Here is a 20,124-nt window from a genome sequence, read left to right as displayed (position 1 = left end):
CTTTTCAATATTCTGGAAAGATCCTCTAGACTTATCATGTATGTGTTCCTCCATCGCTGAGCCGTCTATTTTCTTTTGATTTTATTAGCTGTACTCATGCAAAATTTGGGTAAACAACCGGTGTATAAAAAAAAATTATATTAAGGGTGCTTGTTCAAAGGGTTTTTTTTTTTTTTTTTTGGTACAAAAGCGTATCTATCGGTGTATAGAGTACCGCTTGACTTGTATGCAGGGTTAAAAAAATTCAGGAGAACAGAAATATGTACGAAAATGCAATGCTGAACAATGTATCGTATTTCGGGTTAAAAAAATTCAGGAGAACAGAAATATGTACGGAAATGCAATGCTGAACAATGTATCGTATTTCTATAAAATTTTGATTTTTTAAAGAATGTGCCTGAAAAAGCTCTGAATGCGGTTTGGGCTTGGCCTGTGATTGAAACAAGCAGCTTTTCCTAGCCAGCTATCGTTACACTTGCTGCCTAGGCGGTGGGTTCACAGACGGGTCGGAAAGTACTCCCACGCACCTCCCGTCCGTCCGTCTCTTTTCTGCCAGCGAGCAAGAACTTTCGTCTCGGCTCGGAGGCCTTTACTAGGGTTTCTTCTTCCAACCGACTTCTACGCCCCCTCGCCCCTTGCCCTTGCGTCTGACAAGAAGGAAGAGGCGGGATCGGTGAATAGGTGGATCATTGATCCTCGATTCTTCTCTTCTCCGTCTTCTTAGCTTTCCCGATATGGGGGTATGGTATGGACACGCTTATGCCCCTTCTTAACTTTCCCCTCTTCTTTCTTCTTCGTCCTCTTCGTCTTCTTCTTCTTCTCTCTCCTCTCCTCTTCTCTGTTTGTAGATTTATCGTTTGTTAGTAGCCCGCAAGCGAGGGATTTTTGTCCTCTACCAGGAGGCATTAACGACGACGGGAGGACCAGTTGGGAGGTTCTCGTTCCCTCGCTAGGCTCGCGGCTGTTAGATCTGTTGTTTTTTCTGTCATCGATCACCGATCATCGAGAAATTTCATTCCACGCTGCTGCAGAGCGAGAAAGAGGTCAAGACGCCAGAGAGGGTGGAGATACGGATTCACTGGGGCTGCTTCTGCGAAGAGGAGGAGAGCGAGGTCGAGTGCGGGTGGGCTTGCGGGTCCACTGGGTCACGGGGGCGGCCTGAGATGGCGGTGGGTCGCCAAGGCGTCGATCTCACAGTTTGCTTCGGCCCTCCTTGTGAGTGGCACCCGCTCTTAGTTGGCTTGTAGCACCCAACCCCTTCCTGGGCTCTTTCTTACAGGTAATCCTCCAACCATCTGGTATTCCCAATCCTTTCGTCGTTTCGGTTCTTTATTCAAGAGGGGTTGATCTTCCGGTTCTTTTATCATTTAGGATATGACCTAAAGCAAGGGCTACGGAAGATCTCTTTGAAACCCTAAGGCTTGTTATTTACCTGTTCATTTCTGGGCCGCGGGAAAAAGAACAAAAGCATGGGATTTTTGTCTTAGGAAAGAAATATAATATCGAAGCAGTATCTTCTCATCCTCAGAGTTCAATTCCCGTTTGTTCCTACTTGCCAATCAAGAGATTGGATTTTGTTTTTCTTCACTTATTCTAATCATCTGTTTTCTGTTAGGATCCAAGAGTTTCTCTGATTTTCTGATGGCAGGACTTCGGAAACTGCAAAATTTCAGCTCCAGTCATTCAAACACGCACCGGGCCTCCTGCCATTATATTTGTTCTCTGATTTTGGAGGTACTGCATATGCTGGGATACCTGTTGCATCGAACCTGACAGAAATGGACTGCTGTGGCTGTGGTTGCTTCGGATTTTTGAGGAAGCTCCATCAATGTCTAATTTCATTCCGAGGCTCTGGCACCCGGTTGTCCCTGGAGCTCCTGCTGCCGGATAACATGGAAGGTGCGGATGGCACCTTTTATAATGGAGACAATACAAATGCAAGTGACAGTGGTTCATACCGGTCAGTTAAGTGTTCTGAAGAAATCCTCTTGTCAAGAGCACGAAATGGCTTGATATGCAGGGAAGTCCCAGTAAAGGAAACTAGGAAGGTTACACTCTCTGAGGTAGAATAAGATTTTGATTATATTTCTCTTCTATGTTATAAGGTGTATTTTAATTGCACAATAACTCTTTGAACCTTTCTCTCATGATGTGCTAGTTTGAAGTCAATGCCTCATGAGGCTGTGAATTACATTGTGATTGTATTAAATGATAATTTGGTGTTATCTGCACATTCTTCGCATCCAGTCCCTTTCACTGCATGCATAGTAGGTGAAAGCTCCTGCTTACGGTTCACCATTGTCTGTAATTTTATAAGCCTTGCAGGCAAAATTATTTGTTTGTATTGTGCTTTTGATTGGATCATCTCTCTTTGCAATGTGATTCTAACGACTTCTGCATTTCTAGGTTAACTACTTTAGCTCATATAACTATAACATCCAATGTAAAGAATCAAGGATATGGGACATGTTCTATTATTCTTTGCAACTGACACACAAATACACACGCTCGCACATTTAAATCTAATGAAATTTTTAGGGAACAAACATTGTTCAGTTTTATTAGTTACATTCCATGTCTAGTGATGATGCTAATTTTTTTATTGTGCTGCAGGATGAATATGGAAACAAAATGGTTAATGAATATGTTCGAGAGTGCAAGATTGGTTCTGGTAGTTATGGGAAAGTGGTAAGATTGGCACTATTTATGCTAGTTAGTTTAACTTTTCAAAATAAATAAATTCTTGTTGCAAACTAACAGGTGCTTTACCGAAGCATTAAAGATGGGAAACAATATGCAATCAAGGTACTCAACTTGTTTCTCATTATTCCTTTTCTCCTTTTGTTGATAACAATAAATGGTATCTTTGTAGCCAATAGTGATGATGTTACAGCCATTACTACTCAATTTGGTATTGACTGTATTTCTTCAATGCCAAGTCTGGTATTTGCACTTAGGCATTGGAGTACTTTATGTATATGCAGGTGAGCATTCGGTTCAGGCCTCTAAGTAGATAAAATTCGGATCACGTTGGATCCTTCTGAGTCTGATCCATGAACCGAAACACCTGATTCAATTTATCATCTACAAAACATCAAAAACTAATCCCATCCTAATTTGTTTAGAATTGATCTTTTACCCAATTCCAAAGTCCAATTTAGTTGTGACTTGTGAGTTAGAAATTGCCTTAGTACTAGAGGAGGTTTGAAGGTAGTGCCAATGAATATGGAGAGGGCAAAGGAAGAGAAGCGTGTTTGTGTGAATTATGTGCTATATGGTTCCGAGAGGAAGGTGCCTGGATGTTCAGGCCAAAATATTAATTATTAAATTTAATATTATAAGAAACATACAAAAATATAGAAGTACAGTTATCATGCAAAAATGAAAAATAATATGAGTCAATGTGAAGTACAAACTTGGCAACATTCAATACTAATTCATAGGTCGATCTCATCCTCCATATTTAATGTTGATCCAAAATATTAAGGGGTCCGTGCAGCTGACTAAGTGGCCAAGGTGGTCTTTTTTAAAGCATTGGACAGGAGTGAAATGTGTTACAGATAATGTTGTAGAATTATATAAATAGTTTTATATACTTTATAATGTTGCATATCATATAGGTTTGGGCAGATATTAAACTTGATAGACCCTAACCCAAGTATGGCCTGTTTGGTAATCAGGCAATTGAATTTGAGTCATTGCCATGTTTCCAGGTTGAGAATATTTGCTGTTTATAGATAATGAAGTCATAAATGTATTAAATATGCACTTGGACCTGATTCGTTGTCATGCCTATTTTGGTTGCATGTGCAGCCTTGGTACGTACACTTTGTTTTGTTTCTCAACACTATTTGCTGTAATATTAGCTAATCTAAACTCTTAAGTGGATCATGATATCGAGCTTACAATTTGTAGGGCATATTGTCTTCAGCAACCTTTGTAATTATCTCTACTGTTTAGGATTTACTCTGTAAATCCAATTTTAATTATGCTTTATACTTGTAGGTTTTCCACAAGTCACATTTGTTAAAGATGAGAGTGGCGCCATCAGAAACAGCCATGACTGATGTTCTTAGGGAGGTGAGTATGTCATTTTGTGCATATATTTATATTCATGGCTATGAATTATACTTTTTAGGGATTTTCTCTTGTTTTGTCTGGGTACTTATTTATGTGATGGGGACATCAGAGCCCTTCATCCAGATGATCCTGAGCCCCCGGATTGAGTCAGACCCTTTTATTTGCATATTTATTTTATTTTTATTTCTGGGTTTATTTGCATTTTAGGGTTTATTTGTGGTTTATTTTATTTTTGGGCTTATTTGCATTTTAGGGCTTATTTGTGGGTTTATTGGGCATTATATTTGTGTAAGGGGTTTTATTTTAATTGTTCTTATTGGGCCCTATTTATAGGAAACTTTTATGTTGATTAGGGTTAATGAAGAATTAAGAAATTTTCTCCCCACCTATTCTCTTCCTCTCTTCTCTTCTCCCTCTTCTCCTCCTCCTCCTCTTTCTCTTCTCCCTCTTCTTCTGTTCTGATTTAAAATCCCACTGAAGTTTTCCTCCAGATTTGGTGCGGCATCAACTTGGTATCAGAGCCGTCGGCTTTGCCCCTGCTGCCAAAGCCACGACCTAGGTTATCTGCCAAAGCCTTGAGGTCTAGCTTCTCTCTCCCGGCTACTTCTTCCGAACCGAGAGCAAAAAAAAAAAAAAAAAGAGAGAAAAAGAAATCCTTTCTTCCCTCTCTCGGTTCTCACACAAGGAACAGGGGAAGATCCCGTCGCCAGGTCCACCCCACCCGTCGTCACACCCGCGCCCACCGCCGCCACCAGTCGCCGCCAGCAGCGCCGAGCCACCGTCGGACGTTCTCGCCGCCGCCGCTGCCCAGTGAAGGCCCGAGCCCGCCGTCGGAGGAGCCATTTCCCCACGGAAACGTCGCCGCTCGGGTTTCCGTGCCTGTTGACGCCGCCCGTGGCTGCCATGGTCAGCCGCCTCTTGCCGCCGCAAGCTCCGCCGCCGCAGCCGCGACCTCCACCCCGTCCCGCCAGCCACCAAGCCTGCGGCCACCACTCCCACGCTTCACCGCCGCTGCATCGCGCCACAAAAAGGCGCCACCGGCCGGATCCCGTGATCGGCCACCGCCCGTCGCCGTAGATCCTAGAGCCCCGGCCACCGCCATCGCCGTGAAGATCGGAGCCCTCTCCCGAAACCATCGGGAAGTTGAAGAAAGGATTAACGGGTAAGTTACAAAACCCGTTAACCCGAATCCGGTAACCCGGGTCCCCAAAAACAGCTCCGCACGTGACCGCACGTGCCTGCAAAAAAAAAAAAAAAGAAAAAAAAAGAGAAAAGGAAAAAGAGAAAAAAAAAGAAAAAAAAGAAAAAAAAGGCGAATCACGTGACCTGCACGTGTTCCCCCCCCCCCCAAAAAAAAAAACCTACCTCTGTTCGTCTTCTCCGGCCGCACGCCGCGCCGTCGCCCTTGAGCGCCGCTCCACCCGTGCCGCCGCCGAGCTCCGCCGCGCGCCGCCCACCCTTCGCCGCTTCCGCTCCACCGGCCGAAGCCACCATCCCCTTCTTTCTTCGGTGTCCGCCTCCACCGCGCCGCCCAACCCCTCCTCCGTCGTCCGAGCCCGCGCCGCTCCGCCACGCCGGCGCCCATTGTCGCCGAGCCGCACCTCCTGCGCCGACCGCGTCCGCACGCCGTTGCCCAACCACGACGCCCCCGATCGAGGCGCCTTCTTTCCGTGGCCGCGCCGCCGAGCCCAAGCCACCTCCCGCCGCCGCCGAAGCTCGCACGCCGCGCCACCACCGCCTCTGCCGCGCCTTCACCGCCTCCGCCGTTGCGCCCGTGCCCTCTTCCTTCCGCCGCGCTCCACCAACTACATCTTCTCCCTTCCGCCGCCGCGCTCCAACCCATCCCCACTCCCTCACTTAATTTGAGGGCCCAACAGGCCCTTTCTTACACAGGCCCCATCACCCTCCCCTCAACAGGGCCATACCACCCCACCCTCCTTTCTTTATTACACGGGCCCAACTGCAGCTACAGGCCCGCAGATCTTTCTGGCTCACACTGTACAACTACTACAAACCCACAGCAGCATCCTCTTAGTGTCCATTTCAACTCAACAGCTCGGATTCAGCAATCAGCCCCCACTGAGTGTCGGCACTGTGTCATCGTCTCCACTGCTTGGGAAGCCACGAGCAAACGATTTTGGTCGACTACTTCACGACAGGTGATAGGTTTCTACTTTTCTTGGGCTTGTTCATTTAATTATGTTCTAGTTCTCTTGCATGATAGCCACATTTTGAAAACTTACTTTTGCTGTCAAAATTCAGAACATAGAACCCCTACTTTCAAACCCATTCTATTTGCCCTTTTAAAATCTAAATATTAAATTAGCACACCCTAACAACTGGATGTTTCTTAACATTTTTCAATCAGATTGATTTAAGATCAGAACAACTGTACTACTTCATTGCAATCTAACTTCTTAAATTGAATAATCTTAATCCTTAATTCTGAATAACCAAAGTAAAAATCAGCAACATTTAAATTTTAAGTTATTATTGTGAAGACTTGCTGATTTCTGAAATCATAATAGATTGCATTAGTAGGTTGTCCTGCATCAATTTTGGTCATACATTATAGTTATTAGGGTTTCATTAGTGACACTGTATTTCACATCATCACCCAGTGTCATCGTTGTATGCCAACCTGTAGTGATATGGAGTACTATCTCAGCCAACCTAAAACCCCTGTAGCTACCATGAATTCCGACATTTTGAGGTCTATCAAGGAACAGATCGTTGCCATGCGGGCTGGATACAAGGAATTCAAACAAGAGATCCGTGAGCTCGTGCAAAATTCTAGGACCCCTAAATCGCCAACCCTTGTTACAGCCCAACCTAAAATCGGTTTGGTCGCACCACCTGTAGTCCTTCCCCACTCTCCTAGGCACCAAACCCAATACTCTAGGTGTCAACAATTCGGCCACATAGCGCCCCAATGTTCCACTAAGACCTACCCGATTACTGAACCAGAAGTTAGGAACCAAGAGGCCGAATATGTCGAAGAAGTCTATGAACCAAATATAGAAGACTATGAAGAAGACTTTGAAGACGAACCTACAGAATTAGACTTTGTCCAAAATGATTCCCAAAGGGAGACTATTGATCTAAGTACAACCAAGCCACTTCACATCACTACTGTGGAAGAGGTAGTGACAGATATTGAGAGCCAGTCACCTGAATTGGCACTTGTAGCTAAAGATACCCATGCGGAGTCCAATCTTAAACATTCCCCTATAGTAGTTTCCCTTCTAGAGGAGCTTAATGATGTAGTCCCTGATGATCTTCCGGATGCACTTTCTCCGATGCGTGATATCCAACACGCAATTGATCTAGTTCCCGGAGTATTTCTGCCCAACCTTCTACATCATAGGCTCAACCCAAATGCATATGCTAGGACTTGGGATTTAATATTATCGACAGTTGAGTTTGAATATAATAGTTCGGTTCATAAGTCCATAGGCATAAATCCATTCGAAGTGGTGCATGATTATAAACCTAGGCAACCCATAGACTTGTTTTTCATGTCTCATTAGTATAGAGTCTTTGAGTCTGCACAATCAATTGCTTCACATTCACATTCATTGCATCAAGAAATCAGCAATTGTAGTCATTTTAATAACTTAAAATATAAATTCCTTGCTGATTTATACAGACGTTATAAAGAGTTAAGTGAAAAAGGTTACGTCATGATAAGAATTAGGCTTGAACGATTTTCTTCAGATACGTTTAAGAAATTGCAAACTTGTAGTGCAGAACCGTTCAAAATCTTAAAGACAATCAGTTCGAATGCATATGTTGTGGATCTTCCTGATGACTATGGGATTAGTGCGACATTTAATATTGAAGATTTGATCCCATACAAAAAGATAATATTCATGCCTTCTAACCCCTTTATTGATATACCTACCCATGTTGGACACCTTGACCTATTACCTGCTGTTGAGCCACCACTTTCCAAAGTTCATGCACGCAGAGAACAAATAGAACATATATTGGATGAGCAGGTTATTTCAACCAGGAACGGTGGTTACCAACGTTACCTTGTTCGGTGGAAAGGTCGACCAAAGTCTGATGTGACGTGGATTTCCAGAGCACAGTTGCAGCGCCTCGACCCCGATCTTCTGGAGCAGTACGACAGCCGGCCAGACCTGTACTCGACGGGGTCGAGTTTTTCTCACCCGGGAGGAGTTGATGGGGACATCAGAGCCCTTCATCCAGATGATCCTGAGCCCCCGGATTGAGTCAGACCCTTTTATTTGCATATTTATTTTATTTTTATTTCTGGGTTTATTTGCATTTTAGGATTTATTTGTGGTTTATTTTATTTCTGGGCTTATTTGCATTTTAGGGCTTATTTGTGGGTTTATTGGGCATTATATTTGTGTAAGGGGTTTTATTTTAATTGTTCTTATTGGGCCCTATTTATAGGGAACTTTTATGTTGATTAGGGTTAATGAAGAATTAAGAAATTTTCTCCCCACCTATTCTCTTCCTCTCTTCTTCTCTTCTCCCTCTTCTCCTCCTCCTCTTTCTCTTCTCCCTCTTCTTCTGTTCTGATTTAAAATCCCACTGAAGTTTTCCTCCAGATTTGGTGCGGCATCATTATGTCTCAGGTAGATATAGGTCAATCAATTTTCCTGCTTTATTAAGACTATCCGAAAGTCTAGAGGAACCTTGGGCAGTTGCTCCATGATTGTACAAGTGGAAGTTGCATAACCAAAATGGCGTTCTACTTGAATTTGGGCTTCTAGGTTTCATGAAAACCCACTTTTGCCTAAAGTTGCCTCAGCCAAGAATGGGGCACCATTCTGAAGGGTTATAATTGATGTTATACTAGAGTTTTATGTAGACCACTCTAAATTCAAGGTTCTTTGGGACTTCAAGAGCTGCCTTTTCATACTTTTTCTTTTTTCCCCATATAAATGAGATGCGGCAAGAGTTAAGAATGAAATTCTTTTTTCCACTCCCTTAGGAGAGAAATAAGATGATGGCCCAATAGAAAATATTAGAGTGGAGATGATGGAAAGGATTACAAAGTGAAGAATAAGAAAGTAGATGAGGAAGAAAAGAAGGAAGATGGAAAATAAAGTAAAGAAATCTGGTCAACCATGTAATTTGATTCTCATCTTTCCCTTCCCTCCAATAGATGATTTTTCATGAACCTATGACCCATGAACTGCATAGGATTAAACTTCTATGACTAATAGAATACACATGATTACACACACAATGCATTATAGATCATGGACTACTCTTTGTGACTCTTTTTTGAATCCTTGTGTTTAATTAAAAAAATGGCGGTGACTGTTCAACATCATAATTACAATAATGCAGAAGCATTCCTTGCTCAGACTTGTGAGTCAATTTACTGTATTTTTCTCTTATCATATGTAGTCTTTAGTTTTTTTTCCTTTTTAATGCATGTAGGAGGTTTCTAAATTTTTGTAATTTACAAGCAACAAAGCATTGCAGTTATCAATGTCCAACAGTATAACTTCCTGTTTGCAGGTATCCATCATGAAAATGCTGGATCATCCCAATATAGTTAATCTCATGGAGGTGATTGACGACCCAAACACAGATCACTTCTACATGGGTATCTATTAACACTTCCTCTAGTATAGTTTTTTGTCATATTGTTGTGAGGACCTTTTTCTGCTTATTTTACCTTTCACTTTACTTTAACAGTGTTCTTTGTTGGAAACTATGAAAATGTATGCAGTTTTACATTCTTCCCTCTCTTTTGCAGTTCTAGAATATGTGGAAGGGAAGTGGGTATGTGAGGGTTCTGGTCCAGCTAGTGGTTTAGGAGAAAGTACTTCTAGAAGATACTTGCGGGACATAGTTGCAGGTCTTATGTATCTCCATGCTCATGTAAGATGAAAAATTGTTCTTTGGACATTCACAATCTTTTGCTTGTTGGTCTAAATCAGGGATGAACTTTATGGTATTGGTTCTGATCATGCTGTGACATTTGACATACATGTTCATGGACAACCATGATATCTTGATGAATATTATCAATGTGCAGTATATGCAATACTTGTATGTTAATTTATATTGAATCTTAATTTATATTGAACCAAAGTCATGTTTAAAAGAAATTTTCTAACATATTTTGTGCTAGTTCTTTGGCATGCTGCCAAATAGCTTATTCTTAGTATCTTATTTTTTTATTTTTTAATTTTATTCTTGAATAAGGGTCAGTCACAACATCAGATCTTCTTATTGGTCATTGCTTATAGTCAAGACATGTTCGAATGATTAAAATTCTTATAAATTTTGGAAACTAATGGTATTTAGAATTTATAGATATAATTTTCATGATTTCTAGAGGGTGGGCTTTGGTGAAGTAGTATGGTTGCTCCATTGTGAACTGAGTATCATAGGTTTAAAACACGGAAACAACTTTTTTTGCATGTAGGGGTAAAGATACATATATCTGACACTCCGTAGACCCTACAGTTTTGGGAACCCCGTGCACTGGGATGCTTTTTTTTATTTTCTATGATTTCATTAAGTAGTTGATGATCTAGATTGTAGTATTCGTTCAGTCATGGAGTTAATCTTCTAGCATGAAAATCTGACTTCTAAATTTGCATATTTGAATTAAACCCTTGGAGATTTTGTTTTATAGTAAGTTGGTCCAAATTCGTAGTCAATAACCTCAACCAGCTTTGTCCTATTGGCATGAGGTTGGATTTATAAATCTATGTGATCCAACAAAGTTTGATAAAAGGTTTACTGTACCGGTCAGTACCGTATCTGTATGCTATACAGTATCGTACCTGTATGCTATATAGTACCGTACCTGTATGCTGTACCGCACCGACTTTGGTACGACAAACTTTATCGTATCGTGCTGCGTACCAATATTGTAATATGTTGGAATCGATATGGGATCCAGTACCAAGATGGCGAACCTTATTGATAACATTGTGAGTTCTGATTTGATTTTGATCTTTTTGTTAATGCAGCTGAAGGTACGTGCTTTGAGATTCAGAAGGGTGATTGGTGGGTTCTTTATTGGTCATATAGAAATTTGTGCAAGGAGTCACTTTGAGGCTTTTGTAGACTAAATGTGGAAAAAAGTTATAATGAGGGAAATGATACTGACTTTTTGTATGGTGTAGTCCACCTGGACTAGTCTAGTATGGTCTGAACCAACCACCTAGCCCAAATGTGGGCGGCATGTGGTGGACCGGCCTAATATGGTATGAACCAACCACCTAGCTCAATTATGGGCCAGCATGTGCTTTGCACGTGCTGGCGGTGGCAGCAAACTCCCATGGGAGTCTTCTTCTATGAGACTCCAACTTGGAGATGGAGTCCTAGGGATGTTGGATTTGGGCGGAACCTTAGCACTCATCCATCAAAGGAGCCCTTCTCCCCTTCTAGCACCCTAACTGCTGAAGATCGCCGCCCCTTTCTCTTCCTCCCAAGCATTGTCCGCCACCTTCACTATGCCGACGACAAATCCTCGCTAGAGATGAGGTGTGAAGGCCTAAATCCCTCTCTATGTTCTTCCCTTAACCCTCCTCTTGTTTGTTGAGTGATTACTGGCCAAATTCCGTTAAGCAAGGGTCATTGTACTAGGCATGACAACAGGTTGGGTATGGATCAGGTTGGCTAATATCCGTACCCGCCCCGCAATTAAAAACCTTGTACCCATACCTACCCGTACCCATCTTGGATTGGGTAAAATAGATAGGGTAGTTGTAGTCAACTAGACAAGACGGATCCGGTCGGGCCAAATAATTATAGCTTATATCTATAATTTTTGAGATTACAATCGCTATATAAATGGGAGAAGCTTATGACTTATTCTCTTATGACCCAATTTTTGGTTTAGATAGAAAGAGTCATAGTGTACATCAATAACTACAATATATTCTAATAAGAAATAGTTCATATATAAGGCAAACTAATTGAGGGCTTAGAAACCAAAAAAAATAGTAGATTTTTATGGAATATATATGTTTTCTAAGTTTCAACAATAATATATTTCTAAGTAAAAGGGGGATGGACGATCAAGACGAACGGAGTTGTGACATCTATCATCCGTCAAGTGAAGAGGAGGGGTGGATTAAGGTTATATTATATCAAGTCGGGTTCGGGATGGGGCATACCATTACCCGTACCCAACCCGAACCTGTTTCTAGTATTATATCTAAAACCCATTCCGCCCCCGAGTTTAAACGGCTCGGGTAAAACCCATCCCATTTAGGTCGGGTCAGGTACCTGATGGATCGGCTAAAATTGCCATCCCTACACCATATCGTATTGAACTGTCTGATTCAAGGCATTCTAAGCCGTACTGGGGGCGGACCGGCGTGGATCTATCCCTCAGTTCATGAAACCAGCAAGTGAAGGGGAGAAGGTGAAGGAAAGAGAGGAAAAGGAGAGGGAGAGAGGAAAAGGGAGGGGGAGGGAGATGCTAAGAGAGGGAGAGGGGGCTCAGAAGCCCTCCTCTTCTCCGCTTGTTCGTGAGGACCGCTGGGTGGAGCCCCTGTTTCGAACAAAATAAGATCTTCGCCCCAAATTTTTAAATTTTTTTTTTTTGTTCTTTAAGTGTCATTTTTTTATTTTTTTCCTGTTCCTTAAGTGAAGTCGGCACACTCTATGCCAATTTCACTTAAAGAACATAAAAAATTAAAAACTTTGAGGCCATGCCCCTATCTTGTTCACAAGGGTTTTACTCAGCAACCCTTGTGGACAAGTGGAGGAGATGAGGGCTTTCGAGCCCCCTCTCTCTGTCTTCTGGCATCTCTCTCTCCCCTTCCCTTTCCCTCTCTCCCCCTCCCTCCCTATCTCTTTTGGCCGAGCCCTAATGAAACAAGGGCTCAACCTAACTGCCTTTGCGGACAAGTGAAGGAGAGAGGGCTTTCAAACTCCCTCTCTCTCCCTCTCCCGGCATCTCCCTCTCCCTCCCACTTTTCCTCTCTCTCTGCTCCCCCTCCCCCTCCCTTTTTGGTTTTCCTTTGTCGATACATGCCAAAGCCAACACGACAAGGTATCATACTGTACCATACAGTCGGTCTAATAGATCGCCGAAAATCAAGTTGGGAATTGCTTTCCTGTTTTCTGTCATGTTTCCCTTTGTTTCTCTCCCTTGTTTCGCATCCTCCGCCGCAATTCGAAGCCAAGATCATCGTTGGAGCTCTAACTGAGTTCGTGGCAACTTTTCGTGACTGCACAAGAGGTCTCAGTTGCCGGCAAGCGAGCAGGCGAGCATGTTGGCTTTTGCTTTCTTTCATTCCACACTAGCCACACTATCATAACCATTGCCGAAGGCTGAGCCTTTGGTAGGTGCTTTTTGTCAATGACACTAGCCTTCCCCCACCACAGATCGAGTAGAAGGCTTCCCTTTTTCACCACGATTCAAGCTTCCAAAGGCCCTTCCTTTATTTCTTATTTTCTCTCTCCTCTCTTTCTCTCTCTTTTGTTCCTCTCTCTCTCTCTACAAGACTCAGTGGACCCTTAGCAGGAGGATCCTAGGTGCTTTCTTTGTGGACCCTAGGTTGATCTATTATTTTTACCCTAATTGGACACTCATTTCTTAATCTGATGAATTGGATCATTAGTTTGGACTGATTCGAGCCATTTAGCACCGCCACCAGGCCGACCTCGTTCTTCTTCCTATGCAAATCTCCTTGTATGGTCAGGTTTGATTTTGTGTAGTCATTTGGACAAGAAGCCAGCAAAGAAATTTTACACTCTAGTTCTTGAATCAAGGTAAGCCTCTAATTTCTTATTTATTGATGTCGTCTTGAATTAAGTAGGATAGGAAAATTAGGGTTAAGAGTAATTTGGATATTAGAGCTGAAATTAGGAATTTAGCAATTATTTATTTTTTTTCTTGTGCTAAAGGTTGATGTGAATGAGTTAGACTTAACATTGATTTAACACTATACTTGAGTTTGTTGCTGATAGAGCTAAGTAACCTAACACTTCATAGTCCTTTTTGTTCACAATTTGTTAGAAGAAATGATCTTAGAAAAATTATAATTAGTTTATTAAATTTGTTTTATGATCTTTGCTTTCTATTTGATAAAATAGGTCAAGCATGTTATTATTTCTATCCTAATTGTGTTATTTTTAGAGATGAAATAAGAATATAGTATGTATTTTGATATTCTTGCAAATAATTTATTTATTTTAACACATGACCTATCTTGAATAATGGATTTGGAAATTTTAATGGGGTAATTTATGAAGTTGCTTATATATGTATATGTATCTATATGTATATATGTATGTATATATTCATATATATATATATATGTATGTATATATATGTATGTATATATATGTATGTATATATATATATGTATTTATGTATGTATATATATATATATATTTATGTATGTATGTATGTATGTATGTATGTATATATTTATGTATTTATATATGTATTTATACATGTATATATATGTGTATGTATACTTGTATGTACTATTCATTTGGCATGCTTAGACCCTACATTGAAGTGTTATGTTACTTATTGAATTGGTTTAGCTCATTATCGTTTATTTTCAATTTCTAGATTCTGAATCATGAGTCGCACGAGGCTTGGGGGAGTGCACCCTAGATTTGCTTTGGAGTTTCTAGTAGATCTAGCTATCTTTGATTATTCGTGTTGTTTGGACTTCTTATTAGTTTAGTTTAGTTTTGGGCACTGAAAGTGCATCCTAGTTTCTTCGGTGTTTAGCATGCTGAATTTTTTTTTTTTTTGAAAAACATGGCCGAACCTGATCGGGTTGCCTACGTACCCCTTCATAAGGAGGATCAAGCCATACGTAGTTCTTTTTAAGTTTTAAAAAATGCAGCGGAAAATCGAATCAAATAATTTAATTCATGTATGCTTACAAGATCAAATCTAGAAATCAGCACCGTAAGAACACATAGGATTATGCCGGAATCGTTTCAACAATTATGCTAAAACTTTCATGCATGATTAACTATCAGATCTGAAACTTAAAAACTCTATTCCAATTAATCTCCGAATATCCATCGAATGGATTCTGGAGATACCTCCGTGAGGAGCCCCAAAAGAGGGTAAAACCTCGGGGAATCGGATCTAAATCTTGACACCATAATAAATGATTAATGCTAGATTAATACCTTTTATGATGGATGAAAGTTGTGGATCTGATCCTTGACTTCGCAGCCACGCACATGAATGGCCTCTATGAGAAGTACACGCGAAGTTCCTGAAGAGATCCAATCCTGCGGAAGTGTGGTTTAAATGCTAATAATATGTTGGAGCCTTATGACTCTTGTTACTTTGAAATATTTGTTTGATGAGAATGATTGATTGGATTTTCATTATATTAATTAGAGGATTGAGGAAATCTTGCTACTGTCGTGAAATTGTTATGATTTGATTTAGTCGGTTAATCAAGTAGCTTTGCATGCTTATATGGTCCACCTTGCAAGTATGCGGCATGTATTACACTTTTGGTTAGGGGCATGACACTTTTAAGGTTGAATTGTAAGTCAGAGAGCCAAATTGAAACACAATCCTCAAATCATTTATAAAGTCAAATAGAAAAGTAATTTTTTTTTTAAAGTCACTCTAATAGGTCAAAGCTCTTTATCTAATTGAAATTCTCTTTTGAAAGCGCATGTAAGAGTTTGAGGCTATAGATAGACTAGTGGAGACATCTGATTTTTGATGTCTGGGAAGAACTTGGGAGTGTAACTTGCACTCTAGTTCTGTTTTCAATTTTGATTCGAACTGTATTGGAAGGTTCCTGATGAAGAAGTCTATACTTGAATATTTTCTTATGATATTTATTAGCAGTAACTTGCGAGTTTATTTTTTTGTGAAACTTATTCATCTTAGTGAATAGCTAATAATGCTTTTGAAAGAAGTAATTTGACTCCTCCTTGATGCATTTACTGTTTAATTCTGTTTTTGTGTTTATTAATATTGTCATATCTTTGTCGTCTAACATGCAGAATATTGTCCATGGGGATATTAAACCTGATAACCTCTTGGTGACAAGCAATGGCAAAGTGAAAATAGGAGATTTCAGTGTTAGCCAGGTTTTTGAGGTAATATTGGTGTGTCATTATTTAGTACCGAATATTAATGCGATACAATAGAATGAAGTGGCGGTAGCCAAAAAAAGGAAAAAGAGGGGAAAAGAAGAAAAAAGAAAAACATAATGGGATGGAAGATAAAATGTTTCTATCTCTTCCATATGTTGTTTGATATTTCATGTGCACTTTTAGTAATTGTTCTTTCATAAGTGGTGGACAGCGTGTAAGAGAATATGGTAGCTGTCTAATTTGGGGCGAGCCTGATGTTTTGCTTAAACAAGCTTTATCACCAAAAATCACAACATATTATCACCAGAAGATGCATATTATCCTGCATTTGTTATATGATTTCTTGGCCTCTCTCTTTTTTGTGCCTTTTTTTTTGTTTTGGAGTGGGTACTCCCTGCTATACTACCTTGTTATATCATGCTTTGTATGTCCTGCAAAAGAATAATGCTGTCCCATTTACGCACTTAAATTTGCTCAAACGCTTATTCCATATTGAAATGCTGGCTGCTATACTGTGAGGAAGCTGTCTAGATGCGCAGATGGTTTCCCTGAATGTGGTCCTTTGCCTAGGCACTAGCCACCTAAAAGCAATACATGCGATTGGGCATCCAGATATCAGTCAGGGTTCTGATGTCCAAACAGCTTTGTAATATTGTTTTATGTAAGTACTGTTTCTAATTTGCTATAGTAAAATATGTAATTATATTGAAATCCATCATAGCTGCAGTGTTGGTTCATTTTGTCATATGTCAGTTCCATTTCCAGAGCCTCCATGCTCTGGAACTAGGGGCCCATCACCCGAGTCTCATGTTAATCCCTATTTATGAAATCTGACGGCCTTTTTCCTATCTCACATAGCTGTCTATTGCAATTTTGTGTCCCCAACAATGCATCTTTTTTTCTTTTGGAGTCTATCAACCATGCATCTCGTTGTTGCTTCACTTTTTTTAGGTAGATCTATAGCCAATCAATTCTAAGACTGCAAGTTCTTCAACCCTTCCATCTCTCTCCATCCCCACCCCCCCAATCTGCCCCTCTGTTATTTATGATGTATCTTAGCTGCTTTTTACATCATTGTAGGGGATAAACAATGAATAACATTATATGACTACTTTCTTTTGAAATACATGGGAATGAAACCATAAGTTTCGAAATTATATCTCAGACTAAAAAAGCTACACTTCCTCCATTTAATTTTAAATAATTCTCCTCTCCTCCTAGGAATTATGGGGTGTGAATCTGAATGGGGATAGGAGCTCTGCAACAACATTGGGATGAGAGAGAGTGTGTACAAACTGAATTGCTTTGTTCTAGCTCTTCTTTAAGCTTCTGCAATCACATTCTTCTGTTGATCGTCCTAGCGAATTTAGATAGGACTCATCCTATTCTTGCAAGGGATGGATGTTCTCTGGTTTTGTTTGTACTTTCCTTCTAAGAGGGGCTTGGCTTGGAAGAAGAAAATGAAATACGAACAACCGCGCTGGTCGTAATAGATCGACTTGAATGCTGGAGCAAGAAGACACATTCAAGTTCCATTTCAAGGAAGGATGACGTACCATGATAATACTGAATCCTTGAGCTTGTTGAGGCGAGCCTGTTTCTGTTTTTGATCTTATTTAAGTTCCCATGCTGTACCATACAGAGGATGGTCCAATGAAGTTGAGTACATGGATCATGACACTTTGGCAGTGTAGTTGGGTCATCATATCAATGACTGGGTATGACCAATTTTGTGTGAGAACTTACCTTACAAGGTCCCAATGCAGGTCCAGTTTGGACTGGTCCAAGGCATCGATATATGGAGAAAAGTTTTAGGTCTTGAGCCTATGCACTTAATCCTTTTAATCATAGTATCAATAAACTTTGTATGAAAATAGATTTGGAAGGATGTTCCAGAATCTTTTCGATTGCTCGTTTATATTGTATTTGCGCCTTTGCGGTGATGTCAATAACTTTGGAGTATGAAAAACTAGCTATTTCTCGCATGGTTTTTCTGTATTCTATTTCTCGGTTGTCAACTTACTTTCTGGTTCGCAAGTCTTATCGTGATTTTGTTTTCACAAATTCGTCTTTGCCAGTATGGCAACCTTTGAGCTCTTATTTGTATTTGCTTCATGGTGCTCCATCATACCCCATTTGGGTGGCCATTTTATGTGATTTTTTGCAATTTGGGTGGAGCACTCTTTTAAAATGTGGTTGCATGTCATATTCTTTTTGGACTTGTGTATTAGGAGCTCAAATCAACTGTTATATTGCTAGTGCTTTTCCAATCAGCTGATCTTAGTTGAGCTGGAGGACTTAAATTCATTTTTAAATTGCAGGATGATAATGATGTGCTCCGGAGATCTCCAGGCACTCCCGTTTTCACTGCACCAGAATGCTGCTTAGGTAAGATATTTTGTAGTTTTGCCATTGAAACACAATAGCATTCTAATGACCATGTTACTCACTGGTGACTAAATGATAGCATGCTGCCTGCCATATACCTTCTATACAGGTTTAACCTACCATGGTAAAGCTGCTGACACATGGGCTGTGGGTGTTACTTTATATTGTATGGTTTTGGGTCAGTATCCATTTCTTGGGGATACGCTGCAGGACACTTATGACAAGGTGTGTACTTGTGGAAACTTTTCTCTTATGCTGATTATCTAACAATCATTTAGCCTTAATGTAACTCTCTTGTCCTCTAGATTGTTAATAACCCATTATTCATGCCTGATGGCATCAATCCGGAATTGAAGAACTTGTTGGAAGGGCTTCTTTGTAAAGGTTAGCGAATGTTACAACACAAATTTTCTGTTTCTAGATGTGTATGCTCTAGATAGTCCCGCAATTGATTCTTCTATACATTCTTGTTTTCTTGCTTTACAGATCCCAAACGTCGGATCACCTTGCATGCTGTAGCAGAGCATCCTTGGGTCATTGGAGAAGAGGGGCCAATCCCTGAATACTTGTGCCGATGCAGGCAAAAATCTTCTGCATGAAAGAACTTTCACAAAGCAGCGAGGAACGTTAATTTGTATTTATTTTGGAAATGGCTCTCCACGGCGGTGGAGAAGCTAGTGGATTCACTTAGGTGAATTAAAACATTACAAGATACGTAAATGAGAGCTTTTAGAGGTAGACAGAGCTAGAGTGATTTGGGAGGGATATTAGTGTGACACCTGTATGAATATCATGGTTTTCTTTTTTTTTTCTTAACTTCTTTTTGTATTATATCTTAATTTACTGGCTGAGTGAGAGGAGAGCTATTTAAAAATTGCATGTTTCTTAGCTTCAATTGGTAGACAAAGTGTGAGGTTGCGAAAGAAAAGGAGAGTTTATTAAATTGAAATGATCGTGTAATGAAGTCATGCATCACCTGAAACTTATCATGGAATTTCAATGCAGTATGATCTTGCTTTGTTATATTAGGTGGCATTTTGTAGGAGCATAAGAAAAGGGAAACAAAGCTGTGCCTCCTACCAGGTGTCTATGCTAGATTTTTGGGACACTTAATTTTTTTAAAAAATAAGTTAAAAATTGGAGTAAACTCTAATTTTTCTGAAATGACAAAACTCTATTATAATGTATTTTATAGGGTGATATTGTTATTTTTGAATATAATATTAATATTAAAAGTAGAAACTATTTATACTCTTCCTTTTTATGAAAGAGTAGCATTCTACTTATCTTTATTGCCCTCTCGAAAAAAAAAAACTTCTGCTAACATAGTGTGTAGAAAACTTCACATAGCGGCCAATAAGTCATCTTAATGGATGTTTCGAAAGTTGTAGTTAAAGGTGGTAGCAAATTGATTGAAGAATGTGGTGGTAGCCAAAAATGCCTTTATGCTATGGATACGCTTTATACTCAGCTGCATGTGCGGAAGAAATCATGTTTTGTACTGGAAGGCAACGCAAAAAAGGGGTGCTACTAAAGCTTGATTTTGGGAAGGTCTGTGACTTTCTAGTTTGGGTTTTCCTGATTGAGGTTCTTCGAGCAAGG

At 40.3% G+C, this 20,124-nt stretch overlaps 1 protein-coding gene across 18 annotated transcripts; it reads left to right on the top strand.

The window, feature by feature from the left end:
- Positions 1 to 393: 393 nt before the first annotated feature.
- On the top strand, positions 394 to 19,396 carry LOC103696475 (serine/threonine-protein kinase GRIK2-like). 18 transcript variants are annotated; one of them, XM_088712905.2, is made up of 14 exons: positions 394 to 745; positions 1,032 to 1,279; positions 1,372 to 1,510; positions 1,616 to 2,063; positions 2,614 to 2,688; positions 2,761 to 2,805; positions 4,006 to 4,080; positions 9,586 to 9,673; positions 9,827 to 9,951; positions 16,042 to 16,137; positions 18,456 to 18,522; positions 18,632 to 18,747; positions 18,828 to 18,906; positions 19,009 to 19,396. In XM_088712905.2, exons 4-14 carry the CDS (start codon positions 1,779 to 1,781, stop codon positions 19,119 to 19,121), a joined length of 1,164 nt encoding a protein of 387 aa, XP_088569031.1. In that variant the 5' UTR covers positions 394 to 745; positions 1,032 to 1,279; positions 1,372 to 1,510; positions 1,616 to 1,778; the 3' UTR covers positions 19,122 to 19,396. The 18 variants fall into 18 exon arrangements, with proteins under 18 accessions (XP_088569031.1, XP_088569033.1, XP_088569030.1 ...); XM_088712907.2 differs by having other exon boundaries at positions 1,372 to 1,540; positions 1,649 to 2,063; XM_088712915.2 differs by having other exon boundaries at positions 400 to 740; positions 1,649 to 2,063.
- The last annotated feature ends 728 nt before the right edge of the window (positions 19,397 to 20,124 follow it).

This window comes from Phoenix dactylifera, chromosome 16 (genome assembly GCF_051530095.1).
Source record: "Phoenix dactylifera cultivar Ajwa chromosome 16, Ajwa_hap1_PhDact_Kaust_v1.1, whole genome shotgun sequence".
Taxonomy (NCBI): Eukaryota; Viridiplantae; Streptophyta; class Magnoliopsida; order Arecales; family Arecaceae; genus Phoenix; species Phoenix dactylifera.
Note: the sequence above shows the minus strand (reverse complement) of the source record. Positions and strands in the feature narration are given on the sequence as shown.